This window comes from Chionomys nivalis, chromosome 19 (assembly GCF_950005125.1).
Source record: "Chionomys nivalis chromosome 19, mChiNiv1.1, whole genome shotgun sequence".
Lineage (NCBI taxonomy): Eukaryota > Metazoa > Chordata > Mammalia > Rodentia > Cricetidae > Chionomys > Chionomys nivalis.
In genome coordinates this window covers 15,226,253-15,241,526 of record NC_080104.1, presented here as the reverse complement: position 1 = coordinate 15,241,526, position 15,274 = coordinate 15,226,253, and the positions used below count along the sequence as shown (strand labels likewise).

The 15,274-nt window shown below is 47.0% G+C and overlaps 1 protein-coding gene across 1 annotated transcript in view; it reads left to right on the top strand.

Annotated features, from left to right (window-relative positions):
• The first annotated feature begins 634 nt into the window (after positions 1–634).
• Tnfrsf21 (TNF receptor superfamily member 21) overlaps positions 635–15,274 on the top strand; it is a 66,639-nt gene continuing 51,999 nt past the window's right edge. Inside the window, exon 1 of the mRNA XM_057751930.1 lies at positions 635–1,184. Within this exon, the coding sequence (XP_057607913.1) occupies positions 1,089–1,184 (96 nt within the window). The 5' untranslated portion in view covers positions 635–1,088. The remainder of the gene's footprint in view (positions 1,185–15,274) is intronic.

Genomic DNA, 15,274 nt, shown 5'->3' with positions numbered 1-15,274 from the left:
AATCAGTGCACAAGTCTGCTCGTGTCTGAATGCTGATGTGAACTCCGTGGTTGCTGGTTTTTTGCTTGTTTAATTAATTACTTTTTGAGACACCGTTTTACTTCGTAAGCCAGGTTTGTGTGGAACCCTAGTTTTGGCTGGCCTAGAACTGGAGAATTTCATGCCTCAGCCTCCAGAGTACTTATTGCTAACATATGCTCAGTTCATTCACTCATTCACGCACTAATTCATTCATTCATGCATGTATATATGTATACATTCACGAGACAGGGATTCTGTGTATCTCAGGCCTTCTTCCAACTCCAAATTCTCCTGCCTCAGCTTTCCTAGGAAGAACATACGGGAGAGCGCCATAACGCTCAAGTTATGTAGGTTGTTGTTAAAACTTGTGTTTGAGAAAGAAATTAGTCTCTGCTTTACATATAATTTACTTGGAATCATTTTGCAAAAAAAGAAAAGTAAGGGGTGTGTACTGGACTCCCAGGTTAACAAGCAAGCGCAATTCTTCCAGCTAACGCCAAGGGGCACCCTTTCCTTCCCCTCCGTTTCTAGACCGCCTTTCGCTCTCCATCTGCACAAAGAGCCCAGCCTCCTCCCGGGTGACATCACAAAGGGCCGGTTCTCCGCCCCTTCGGCGCCACCACGTGTGTCCCCGGGCTGAGTGGCCACCCGACTCAGTCCCTCGCCGGCCGGTCTGGGCAGCGGAGGAGGCGAGTGGTTGGTAGCCGCTGGAGGCTTCGCTATGGGAAGCCGTTCCTTCGCTGTGTCTCCGTCAGCCCTGCTCCCTGGTTCTCCGCAGCCTCTGTCGCTGGAGAGCACCGGGAGGCGCGGGTTCCAAGCGCGCCTGCTTCTCTCCGCCCGGGCGCCCGCGCCCCTGGGCAGGTGCTGAGCGCCTTCCCGAGCCTCCCCTGCCGCCTCCCTCTTCCGCCCGGCCGCCCGGCTGCTGCAGTGCACATGGGCTGCTGGAGGTAGATGGGCTCCCCGCCTGGGAGGCGGCGGTGGATGCGGCGCTGGGCAGAAATAGCCACCGATTCCAGCTGCCGTGGGGCCGCGCGCTCCGGGCGCCCCTGCGAGCCCCGGGCTCGGCCATGGGGACCTCGGCAAGCAGCATCACCGCCCTCGCCTCTCGCAGCCGCGTCGCCGGCCAAGTCGGAGCCACGATGGTCGCCGGCTCCCTTCTCCTGGTGAGCCTTCGGAGGGAACCCTAGGATGACGGTTGTGTTCGAGCCGACGTGCGGGAGCGGGGCGGGTCCCCGGGCCCGGAGTGCTTGAGGCGCGCGGTGGGACCAGCTCCTTTGGAAGGTTACAAGTCCGAGGGGGGACTCCTATTAGATCATTTTTTTTTTTTTTGAGGGATAGAGAGTGAGCTACGACTGGGAAGTGTTAGCATTATTTTTAGTTAGCATTATTAGTGTTAGAATTATTTTTCTTGCAATCTGACTGCTTGGAGGAGGCGCGAGAGGTGGCCGCCCTGGCGTTCTGCGCATTTCAGGGTTTTTACCCCCGACTCGGCCTACCTCGCACCCCAGCACCTAGCCTCACCCCAGTATCATTCGCTGCCTGCTCCTCTGCGTGGTGCGAGACCCGGGCAGTCCTGTCAGTTGCCTGCGGCCGGTTGTGGCCGCCGCTTTGTCGCTGCTGCAATGTCACGTCCGGATGCTACCGCAGTGGAGACAGCGGGACCAGTGCGCTCTGGACGCGAGCAACCGCTGCGTGCTTCCGCGCGCCGGGCGGGCATTCCGGAGTACTGAGCAGGCCGCCTCTTGCTCAAGCTTTCTTGCTTCTCTCCTCCGTCTTGGCTCGGATGGGTCCTGATTTCTGCACGCCAAAAGAAGAAGAAGAAGAAAAAAGGGACCCCGAGACCCATTCTCAGGCGCCTCCTAAGCACCGGCTCGGAGCCAACAGGCGCTCTGGCTCTCCAGTAGAGGGGGGAGGGGAAAAGAGCTACATAAAGGAGGATTAATTTTTCTCCATCCTTATTTCTCCTTTTTTGTGTTTAGGCATGTCACCACCCAAGATGATGCGGGCTCCCTCAGCGCCCAAAGCTGGGGCGTGCCCTGAGCATAGTCCTCCATTACTTTATCTGAGTAAAGTCTGACATCATTCCTTATCCAAAACTTACCCAAGCCATCCCTTTATTTCGAGTATTGGGGCCAAGTAGGGAATTGGGTGGAAAATAATTTGAATTCAAACCCTTGAGCCGTCATAAACCAACCATGCCTTTTATCCCAGCAGGGAGGATGAAGGTTGTTAAGCTAAAAAACCAAACAAAAACAAAAAGAGCCTGTTTTCATGGTTGGGCTGTGTAAGGGAAGGCAGGCCTCTTGTCTCCTTCCCCTAAAGGACTTAACTGCCTGGCCAGCCAAGATCTACTGCTTCCATCTCAAGGCATTGCAGTTGCTATGGCCTGAGAATTCACCCTACAGATACTCAGGTCCACCCCCATCCCCCTGCCCCTCTCTCTGGGGTGTGTGTGTGTGTGTGTGTGTGTGTGTGTGTGTGGAGAGAGAGAGAGAGAGTAAAGAAAGTTTGTTGTTCTTAGCCTTTATAATGAGGCAAATCTCAGTACCCCTTAGGAGGCTCTTTTCTGTCTGTTTATAATAACAGCAAAGTCCAAGTCTGTTCCCTTGAAACAAGCAGTCAGTGAGTTCTTGGGGCAATGAACTTGAACTGACTGTCTTAAAGCAGAGTTCACGGGAACATTGATCCTACTGACTGGAAGAGATCAGGTCAGCACACGCTCTGGGCCCCGACTTCACACACACATTCAGTCTTAAGTTACTGCTCAGTGTGTAACATTTCATATTTTTTTTAACTTTTAGCTTGCAGTAGGTACTTGAAGCTCTCAGTCTATAAAAATGCATGCTTTAGCTAACCTAGAAAGCTTCTTTGATTAGCTTATCAAACTCAACTTACCCACAAATTGCGCAACAAATTTGCAGCTGATGGCCGGACAATGTACGTTTGACAGTTAAAAGGGAAATTCACAAAGGCATTTTGGAGGCGATCTCTTGATCTTCTGGTGACTATAGTAAACAGACTTTGCTTGAGTTGTTGGATCAGAAGAAGGGTCTGGTACTCCTGAAGGGGTGGGTGTGCCCGGAACCATCTTCCATCTCACCCTGCAGGCCCCGGCCACCAGGACAGGCTTTGTTAATGTGTACAGCAGTGATCTGGTGGCATTGTTCTCAGCAGTCTTGGCCACGTTAATGACTGACACCTGGTAGGACAGCTCACGTAAATATGGTGTGAGGGACCTGGAAGACTAACGGGGGTGTCGGGAGGTTGCTGCTGCGCTTGTACGGTGTGGTCAGATGAAAGAAAATAATGCTGCCAGCGAGGCAGCTCATAATGTCTCCAGTTGCCCCCTCCCACTTTTTTCCCAGCAGTCTTTGTTACTATTATTTTTGTGACACTTTTTTTTTTTTTTTTTTTAGCATGACAGGCTTAAAGGGAGCTTACCATAGGCTCTGACATGGATACGTATTGTATGGCGTCTAATATGATGTATTTGTTTGGCGACTATATGAACATGTAGAGAGAGCAGCAGGGTATTTTATACACAGCGTCTCACCATGCCTGTCAAACAGGTGCTGCCTCCATTCTAGGGGTGAGGAAGTAGAGTCTCCACACACATGTGGTGTGAGCTCTAAGAGCCCTGTTGCTGATGAGCTGAGGTGACCGTGTCAGGCTTGAGAACTGCACACGAGCTGAAAGACAGCATACATGTTCCAGGCTAAAGTTCTGTAAATGACATATTCAGATTCCTGGTAGGGCTAAGCTAGAAGGACTTGCTCACACAACACTGGATGCAGTCAGAGGGGCCTGTGTCTTTAGGGAGCTTGTTTTGACTATACAGATTGATCACAAGAGCCAGTCAAGGCAGAAAGGAGACTTCCTTGATAACGGCATTGGACCTGAAGCTTTGGAAGCTACTCCTATCCCTGTATTGAGAATTCCTGCACCAAGGCGCAGGGAACACAGCAGAAGACAGAATGGAAAGAGTCTAAGAGCCAGAGGAATGGAGGGAGGTCTCCTGGGGGATTGTGTTTCCTAGAGATGTCAGGGAAGCTTCACTTGTGAAGTCTCAGCAACATGGCTGCCTAAACAGGATCTGAACAGGGACAATCCCGATAGACATGATAACATGGAAGGGGTAATCTCATGGGGTCCCAGCCCTAGACAAAGGATTAGAATTATGTGCAACTAAGAAACGTGTATAGATGTATTACAAATATATATATATATTCTATGATATATATATTCTATGATATATGTATATATATTCTATGATATATATATATTCTATGTATCGGCAATTGAAGACAAGGCCATGAATTTGAGAGAGAACAAACGGTACATGGGAGGGGTCGGAAGAAAGAAAGGAAAGGGAACAAACTGTATTTAATAATTACATTTTAATTTAACAATAAAAGAATTCCAGACACAGGGCCGTTTGCTAAGTACCTTGTCCAGCTCTCTTTCCATCTGTCCTTTCTCTAGGCAGTTGGCATCTCACCATTTCCCATCACCTAAAGAAAAGACTTTATTCATTATTTTTTCTTTTTGGTGGTGGGAAATGGTGAGACACATCATCAAGCTATCTCTGCCTAGAGAGTACCAAGTGTCACTTGTTCTTCCTTCGCCTGTCATAACAAATGGCTGGTTGCCTAGGCAGGAGTGTGGGGCGATCTGGTTGGGCTCATATCTTTAAGATTTGGTGACAAGTTCAAGGCGAACATTGAATCGGAGCTGGCACTGTACACAGGGGACTTTCTCCCTGCTATATACTTTAAGTGTACCGTCTTGGACTGTGGGGCTGGAAGGAAACCCAAGCTGTGACTGATATAACACCCCACACAGCTTGGCTGAGGTAAAGACCAGCCTACCCTGAGGAAGTGACGGTGTGCCCTCCCTGAGGGTGTCGTCCTAGGCAGCAGAAGTACAGTGATGGAGTGGGAGGAGAACCTCGCCATACAAAGAGTTTCTGTGACTTAGAAAGCGTGTGGCTGTCAATAGAACCGATGGAGTTTCATTCTGGGGGATCAGTGGATGCGCATGCTAGACCCAGAGTGTTGCACAAATGCCGTCTGTGTTCGCATCTTTGAAACAGTGCAAGTAACTTCGCCATTAGACAGGGAAATACTTCTGTTTTGGGAAATTTTTCAATCCTGGTATAATGTATCAGTCTTAGTAGGGAAATTGACTTATGGGAAATTGGGAATGAGTGCAGAACTTGTATTGGATTGAACAATTCCCGATTCTCGTGAGTTATCCCCATAACCAAACCAGAGAATAGGATCAGGTATATCTCATCTGCACTAAAGGTATATGTCTGGCTCTCTCTGAGGTCTAGTCCCTAACAGACAGACAGACAGGTAGAATCTTTAGCACAACTAAGCTAAATCTACAAGAAAAATATTTCTTCAAATAAGATATATCCTTAGAATGAAAAAAAAAACCCCTCTGTGACTACATGGGAACAGATTTGCCAACTGCTCACTTTTACACACTTGGACAATGTCTACAGAGTTACAAAGAGCAAGCATATAGTTAGTGCCACCTTCTTTTGAGTAGTTTGCAGGCTGGTACCCTCTCCAGTACTCAGGAGTGGGTGTGGCTCCTCGGCTGGGTCTGGTGAGTTGTAGTTGTTGGAGGTTGGGGTTTGGAGACATCACACTTTGGCTTTGCATTTGATTTCATCCTGAAGAGACGCAAAGCCTCCTGGGAAGCTTGGTAGAAAAGTCGCAAATTGGTTTTGTGCTTACTCAGCTAGTATGTAAACTGTAATTGACCTAAGTAAAGTTCATTATTATTATTATTATTATTATTATTTTTTGGTGACGGGAAATGGTGAGACACCTCGTCAGACTCTTCAGGGGCTGGCAAGAATTGGGTGACTTTCCCTTGCATAAACAGCTCTGCCTATTTTCCAGAAAGCAGTAACACTCCCCTGGCCTTCTTTCCCCACACAGGCCTGGCAAGTGCGGTAATGCCAGGTCACCATCAGAAGCTTCTTGGCAAGCTCAGAGGCTTCTCCTCTGTGACACGAGGAGCCCAGATTATCTCAGAGCTTTGGTGGGTGTCCAGTGGTCATTTGGAGTCGAATCCCCTCTGGCCACGAAATGGAGATATGTTTCATGGTCAGGATGACAACTGAGCCATTTATAGGAGCAGCTTGGTCCCAGCTTTTAATCTCCACCGAGTGTCCGCAGGAGGTTGACACTTGCTACTGCCTGAGCGACTGCTGAGCTTGTGTTCTTTAGGAATTGGGGCAAGATCATGAATAAACACTGGCTTTCCCCTGTGTTTATATTTGTCAAATACCTCAAAATCAACAGGATCTGAAGTTGGCTTGAACGCTGCCACCTGGATGGGCAGTGGTCATTAACCTGGGGGAAGCTGGCCGAGGTCCAGATGGATGGAGAGGCCCTCTGCTTGAAGGAGGGAGGGACTGAGGATCACGCTTGTGACTGAAGAAGGCAGGTGAGCAGTGCTGAACTTGTGTGTCCTGGTGTCAGTGCGCTGGCTTTGGAGATGAAGTGTCTGTGGTACTGGGAGAGCTGTGCTCAGAAGGCTCCCAGGAAAGTGTGGGATGCAGCAGGACCCGTGTAAGTTGTCTTTTCACCTCTTCAGGATATCTGCAGACTGTGCCGGATACTTGTCTGGACTAAAACAAATGACCAGAACGGAGATGCACTATCCAGATCGTAGCCAGGCTCATTATCTCATATCTACATAGCTTTCCATTTGTTCCTCTGCAACCAGAAGGACGTGGTGGCTTGGTTGCTTGGTACCATTTGCAAGTCTTCCTGTTCGCGGGAAAAGGAACAGGAGCTTAATGCATTTAAAGGAGAAGTGGAGGGTGTCCACGTGCCCTGGACTCGGCTGTGGATGCAGTAGGCTTCTGTACTTGTAGCCTTCAGAGGAGGGCTAAGCACATGGCCGGCAACCATTCATATCGGGATGTGACTGGTCCTCGTTTACTGAGCATTTTTTTTTTTTTTTTTGGTTTTTCGAGACAGGGTTTCTCTGTGGTTTTGGAGCCTGTCCTGGAACTAGCTCTTGTAGACCAGGCTGGTCTCGAACTCACAGAGATCCGCCTGTTACTGAGCATCTTTTAGAAAGCAGCACAGCATCCGTATTCCAAGTCCCCAGGTCGCAGCCTTAGTCCCATTTTACAGATCCCAGAGTGAGGGTTGATAGGGTTTTCTCTTCTGCCCCTCATTAGTTATGGAGAGGGGAATGACATGCAGGTTAGCATAGTTTCACAGTTCTTTCTGCCATGTGGCGGGTAGGGGTTCACTTCAATGTACCATATGTTTGTTTCCTCTAAAGGGGGTGATTTTGGCCAAGAGTCGAGCGTGCTCTTTCTGTGTTCTGAGTTCCGTGCTGGTGCCTTGATGGTTTGCCAAAACTCCCGGTGAGAGCACGGCATGAGGGGGTTGAGAGGGGAGGGTGTGGAGACATGGGCGAGCATTTTCCTATGGTGTGACTCTGACAGGCCGTGGTGCTGTGGTGGAAATGGAAAGACCCTGCTGCACACTGAAATGTTATAAATAGGGGATGGGTGCGCTGCTCTCCTGCAGCCTGGGCCATTTTGAAAAATATTTGCTTAGTGAGTAACGGCGTGGTGTGGGTTCTGCTTCACAGTGTAGCTGCTACTCACTTACTCTGAGGACCTGCTAGGGTCCTCTTGGCTGCCAGCCTAATTATGTGTATAGGACAAGCCTTCAGCTTGTGCCAGCTCTGACTAGGATTTCTTCTCCGCGATGAGGATTTAACTCCATGATTTGACTGGCTGACGGATGCTGTGAACGTGGCATGGAGGTTGCCACAATTACTGGGGGCACCTTTCATCCGTCTATTCAAACTTAAGGACCGTCTATTAACTAACAGGTGTGATTAGACTGTGGCTACATAGAATCGAGAGACTGTCCGTGGTCTCCCTTGAGCTCGTAGAAGAGGTGACGTTTCCTGGTAACCACCATAGAGCAGAAGGGAGAGGATTCCAGTGGGAGGGAACAGTATATTGGAATAGCCAAGTGCAGGATAGACTGTGACCTATGACCTCTGGTCACTACGGCTGGGGCTCTGTGAAACGGAGCAGTGGGAGCTCGGTGGGAGGAGGCAGCAGGACTGCCATGTGGGACACTTGACCGTGTGAAGGCCTCACTCACGAGAGGGAGGGTAACAATATGGCTTGAAACACTTTGTAAAAAGACTTACATATTTGAGGTGTGTGCGTGGATGCGTGCATGTGTGTGTGTGTGCGCACGCATGCATGTGTACATGTGTGTGATATGCATATATGTGAAGGTGGCCTCAGAGACCAGAAAAGGGCATCAGATCCCCAGGAGCTCAAGTTACCGGCAGTTTTTGAGATACCAACATGGGTGCTGGGAACCAAATTCCTCTGCAAGAGCAGCAAATGCTCTTAACCATTGAGCATCTCTCCAGCCTGCAAATAATAATAATAAATAATAATAATAATAAAGTCTTAATTTTGGAGAATTTTTATTCAGCATATTTTGATTCTATTACCCACTCTCTGATCTCCTTCCAGATTCCTCTCCTACCTCCCTGTATTGAATATAGTTTGTGTTGGTCAACTATTCTTAGGCAACAGGCCACAAACAAAAACAAAAAAAGCTGTTTTTTCAAGCTGAGGGACGGAACCTAGGGCCTTGTGCATCGCTAGTGCTCTACCGCTGAGTTACACTCTCAGCTCTCAGCTCACCCTGGAAGCCTGGTAGAGCGGGGCTTAGAGAGATGAGTCCTGGAAAGGGGGCCAGTTTTTTTTTTTTTTCACAAGAGTACAGGGTGGAGATCATGGTCCTGGGGTATCGGCAGTGAAGATGACAGCAATAGAGATTCTGGAATGTTTATTTGGTGGTGAGATGGGAGGCATAGGTGGTGTCAAAGACGGTGGACCTAGGTTTCTGAATTGAACAGTCGGTGACGGTGACGGGAAGGACAGGCTAGGGAGGGGAGAGGGGGACTGGAACCCAAGGCTCGGATGTTTATTAAGTAAGTTTGAGGTGCTTATGACGTACATCGGCTCAGGCCCTTTTCTTGCCATTTAAAAATAGCTGACTCTGCAGGTCTGAAAGTGTGTTGAGCCATCGCTACTGTCGCCGGGTGCGCGGGTGCTGGGCTGCCGTCATTCGTCCACAGCGCTCAGCGGCACAGACGTCGCTGTACGCACGGATGCTCTGCTCCCTTTTAGGTTTTTCTCCCCCGAGTGAGTTCCCCAAAGTGGCATTGCCAGGTCAGAGGAAACGAATGAGTGGTTTTATGGCGTTTGCTGCAGATTGCCAGATTGTGTTTTTAGGAAGACAATCAATTCAGAATGCCACCAGCCACCAGTAAATGTGCTTTCTAGCCCGTGAACCTGCCAGCGCTGGAGTTTCTCATTGCGAATTACTTATCCTCTTTTTAAATTAAGATATTTTTTGGTGGTCTTGGTGACATTGTAGTCATTTAGGGGATCATAAACTTACTTGAGCTTGTCTTTTAATGGTGCGTGTCTCTCACTATTGAGTAGAGGTTATGTTATTTTTATTTTTATTTGTTCTATGTATCTTTCTGGTTATAAATTCATATTAACTATGCATGACATATTGTTTTACAGTCTTCATTTTTTCTGATTACATTTATGTATTTCTCTCTCTCTCTCTCTCTCTCTCTCTCTCTCTCTCTGTATGGAGGGCATCCCCATGCCACAGTGCCAAGGTGGAGGTCAGATACAACTTAAGGAGTCTGTGAGTCCTGGGGATAGGAATCACCAGGCTGTCAGATCCAGTTAAACACCTTTGCCCACCGATTCATTTCACCAGCACCATATTCTGTTTCTAATATTCCTATAATGACATGAAAAATTAGGCTTGTGTTATTAACCCTTTTCCTTTCTGGGTCTGAGATTATTCTTTGTTGTTTGTGTTTTGCCCAGTTTTGTTAAGAATTTATCCTTTGACAGGTAGTATAAAGGATCCTGATAACTTTGAATTTTAGAATTTTATTGTGTGACTGTTGGGCATGTTGATGCTTCTGGATGTTGGTGTCCTATTTGTGGTGAGAAGCCCCTTGGTGTGTTCTGAAGGCTATCTGCACACCTTGTGTGTGCAGAGGATCTTGTGGGTAAACATGCAGGGGCGTGCGGGACACAACTGATTCACACTTCAGGCAGTTCTTTGGCAGAGTCTTAGAACCAGTCATAGGCTGGTCTATTAGTTGTGCCCTTCTGGGAGAAGGTACAAGAACGAATAGTTTCTCAACTCTAGACCAGGGGATCAGTAAACTTTTTCTCTAAAGAACTAGGCAGAACTTCTACCTTATGATATTTATAGAAGCTAATTAATTCCACCTGTGTGTAGACATAGCATCCCCAGACAATGCCTCAAAGAATGAGCATGGCAGTGTTTCAATAAAACTTTATTTGTAGACACTGAAATTTGAATTTTACATACTTTTCACTGGCACTCTATATTCTTCTTTTCATTCCTCCCCATCTCCCAGATATTCAGAGTATAAAAGCATTGTTAGCCTACGGACTGTACAAAAGCAGGAGGTGCTGGGGTCTAGTCTGTTTCTAGACCAGGGCATCAACACTGTGTGGGATCAGATTAGGGAAACTCGTTCTGGAAAACCCTTACTTAATTGTGCCATGAGCACCTAAAGTGAGATTATTAATTGTAGATCCTTTCTCTTATGATATTTTTGTTATAAATCAAGATTTATTTCATTTTAATTAATTAACTAACTTACTTTAGATAAAGTCTTAGGTTATCTAGGCTGATCCAAGGCTGACCTTGAACTGCCTCCTCTTTGAGTGCTGGGATTAGAGGGCATGCTGGTCCTGGAACTTGAGGGTTTGCACACTCAGGCAAGCTCTCTACTAATTGAGCAACACCCCTAGAGTCTTAAGTATTTATTTGTTTGTTTTTAGTATATTTTGAAAAGTAGCCTTTGTCTTTCTTGTCTTTATCTTGACATCTGCTTTAAAAACAAACCAATATAGTATGTTCTGTGTTTAGGGAAGTGTGTTTCAGGATTTTAATCTTTCATTAAATGAAAAAAAATTACCAAACATTTGGTTTTTGAGAAAGGACCTCCCTATGCAAATCAGCCTGAATAGGAACTCAGTGACTAGACCCACCTGGCCTTACCGTGTGATCTTCCTGCATGTGCACCCTAACTTCTGGATCTTAGGCATGTACCACTGGTGCACAGACTTGCAACTAGGTGGAAGTTTTTGTTTTATTTGTTTGTTTTGATCCAGTTTTGCTGTCGATCTCTGCCTGACTTTGAATATTGCCAACCTGATCCTGAACTATGTTCACCAAGCTGGCCCGGAACTTACCTTGTAGATAGCCAAGCTAGTCTTGAACTTGCCTTGTAGGGAGACCAAGCTGGCCTTGAGCTTACTGAGTACACCAAGTCAACCTTGAACTTACTAGGCACACCAAGCTGATGCGGAACAAGCTACCCCAGTAGATCAAGCTAGCCTTGAACTTGTGACGTCCCTCGCGCCTTTGTATTCCGAGCGCTAGAACTACAGGTGTGTGCCATTCGGCTGGTATTACTCCTTTTAAAAATCTAGAATTGAGGGATTAGAAATGTTATCTGCCCAGCACATAAATAACCTTGGATGTAGTTCCAGCATGACAAATAATACACAAATAAATTTATGTATCTCCGGAGTCACATATTTGAGATATAATTGAGCTGTTTTAAAAGATTGTCTAATCTCCAGGAAATAGACTTAAAGTAGAGTAAAATAATAAATTGGTGGGGTGATAATTTCCCAAACTAATAATCATGTAGCAATTACCGTGACAGACATGTTCTCTATGCTATTTTGTATGAACCATTAATTATCAAAACAGCTTTGACTGACAGTTACTATTGATGTCTCCATTTCACAAGTGAGGTGGGAGAGGCTCGGAAGTTGAACTCCTTTCCAAGGTCACCCACAATAGAAGGATAGAAGAAATCCAAAATGGTTTGCCCGCTTTCAGACCAGAAACCAGACTCCCCATCTGAGACGAGCAGGGTATCCTTAATTCACTTTTGACCCTGTTTACTCGGAGATAGCCTCCAACACCCAATTTGCTTGGAGATAGCATCTAATACTCTATGCGTTTGAAGGCTCAGTTCCATCCAACTGACCCCGACTTTAAACATCAGTAGCAAAAGCCAGGTTGTCACCTGTGTTCCCGGGTTGTCTGACTATAAATCAGAGGTCTCATAATCCTCTGGGGCTCAGCTGATTTGCAGGTGTGGCCTCGCCTATCTCAGGGCAACCCTTTCTGCTCATCACTGGCTTCTGTACACAGGAGATTCTAAAGGATTTTGAGGAAGGCAAGCCTCGGGCGGCTAATAGGAAGTACTGCACAGCTGCCAGGTCCACTCTGGATGCTTCTCCCGGGTATTCGCACCTGTTCAGCTAGCTTCCAGCTCTCTGAACCTTGTCCTGAGGGTTTTATGGAGGCGTCGTTATGAAGGCATGATTGGCTATGACATTAGCCTTTGGTGATTAACTTAACCTTCAGCCCGTCTGCCTGTGGGAGACTGGAGTGGGGCTGTTTTCTGATCTCCCCGAGCTTCTTGGAGCTCTCACAGCCTCCAGCACGTCAGCTCCTCAGCATAGGGAAGATGCTGGTCACACTTGCTTTGGGGTTTCCCACTTGTGATGGGAGCTAACAGGAGAGACGAAATCTTTATTTCTTTTTATCATAGTATCACACCCAGCTATTTCCCGGAAGAGCAGGGTCTACATGGTTCATTCTAGGTGTCAGTAGGTTTTCCTTATACTTGTAGCCTCAGTTCTGTGTTGGCTGAAAACTGGGTTTTGCCTGTGTTTATGTGCTTTTCCAGACATGCCCTGTCAGCATGAAGTGGCATCCTTCCATCTTCTCCTGCTGTCTTCTACGTAATGCCACTCATTTGTTACTCAGTGGGCACCCTACTGACGTTTCAGTGGGCAGAGGACAGAGAGATCGCTGCTGGGCTGCAGGGAGACAGTTCGCGGGTCCAGTGACAGAGTACTGTATGCATGCATAGTCTCCTGCATTGCAGGTTCCCGAGCAAACAGCACCTGTACGGAGTCTTCCTGGGTTTTTCCTCTCCCATGTTCCCTGAGCTTGCCTCCTTCTGTCCCTACAGTCAGCACATTCTGACGCTGGCCTTTCTAGAGTCACCAGCTTTGAAAACAGTCCCTGCTTCTTGTGCTTTGGCAACAGTAGGCAACTTTCTCAGACAGGGCAGTAGGAAATGAGAGAGAGAGCCAAGCAAGTTTATATAACACAACTGGAAATACTCTGTCTGCGTTTGTGGACCCTTTATCCTTGAACTGTTCCTTCTTCTTCCTTCTGTTGTCATTGCCGCCCCCATCCCCCACCTTCAAATCTGGGGAATTCAAGTCACCCAGTATGTTGATATTAGAAACTAAAAATGATGCCCCGATAAAACAGTCAGCAGTTCTGAGGGTTGCCCATCTCTCCATGGCGGTTACCCTTTGTCATCTGGTAGCATATGTCACAGTCAGACTCCCAGGGTAGCCTGATCATCTTACAGTCTCTATAGTAACTGAATTTCAAATACACACACACACACACACACACACACACACACACTAGCTCTATACAGCACTGAAAAAAATTTTACATCAAACTCTAGAGCAATTTTCCTGTTCATTCATAAGGAAAACCAGGTTTACTTAATTGTTAGATCATTATTAGAACTTGATAGGGAACAAAAGTGACTCAAGTCTGGGGCAGGGACGATGGCTCAGTGGGTGAGATGCTGGTTGTACAAGTGTGAGGACCTGAGTTTCAATCCCTCGCAGTGACGTGAAAGCCTGGGTGTGACCTTGTGTGCACCTGTAACCCTAGCATTGTTGAGGCTGGAGACAGGAGGATTGTGGGGACTCGCTGGCTGCCAGGCTAGTTGAAATGCAAGCTCCAGGTTCAGTGAGAGATCCTGTCTCGAGGGAATAAGATGGAGAGCGATTTAACAAGACACTCTACCGTCCTCCTCCAACTTCCCATGGGCATGTGCACCTGTGCACACATACACATATACCACACACGCACACACACATACAAACAACAGCGTGAATGACACAAATCTGCTGTAACCTACAAGAGATCTGAGGATGCCATCACGGAAGGGAAATTGTTGAAGAACAGATCGATGTCAAGATCCTGATGTGTATTCTTACACACCCAGGCGCTGCTTGCCTTTCTCGGTGCTGTAAAATCCAGGTGACATGTCATAGGTGCGTCGTGGGCCACCAGGATGAGCAGTGAGCCTCTGGGAGACGTGGTAGTGTGTCGTGTAAACCAGCTACTGCTTTCCACTTGACTTTTGTCTCTTTCTCCTTTCTAAGCGTTTAGTCATTCACTAAGCGCTGGTGACTTTTCGACCAAACATGCAGTTTGGGACTGCATGCTGATATTTACCTCATCTGTCTATTGCTGGTGAAGCGAGTTCCTCGTCGGGGAAATGGAATTTTCATAATAACTGCAGTTTAAACACAGAGAAAATCTAAGCTCCTTATACTACTGTTCATAATCTTAAGCACTAAATGTGATTTTTTTTTAAATGAGTGGAGAGTATTGAACCCTTTAGTAGATTAGCTTTGTATTTTCAGTGGCATGAAGAAACCAACTCTTTATAAGCCAATCGTGGTTCTGTTAAGACCTCAGAGTCTTTGGAGGTGAATGAACTCTTTGCTTTGATGATTCAGGGAACCAGGATGCTTTTTTTTAGATATTCAGTTAATATTATGGCACCGTTGTGGAGGGTTTGGGGTTTCTCACAGCCAGCAACATAGTCCATCTTAAACCACTCTTTTGTTTACTAATTCTAATTATTTACGGTCTGCAAATTCAGCCTTCTAGTCAATGAGTCCTTGTCATATAGACCATGAGCTGGGTCCTGGAGGTTTTGGATAGTACCAATGGGTCATAGCAACTCAGCCCTTCACTTCGCAAAGGAAACAGAGGCTCAGTGATCCAACGAATGTGTGCTGAGTCTGTGTGCTGTCCTGCATTGCAGGTCCCAGGGAAGACACACGAGTAGCTAAATGCATAAGTAGAAAATGATGACAGCTACATAGGGAAATGAAGAAACAGAGGAGGGCTTTTCAGTGGGGGTCGGGAGACAAGGATAGCAGCTGGGAGGAAGTCTTGTCTCTCCGGATGATTTTGCTTGTCGTCGGATGTCAGGTGGGAAGTGAGTTTTAGGCTGGGTGTGAAAGGATCAGACT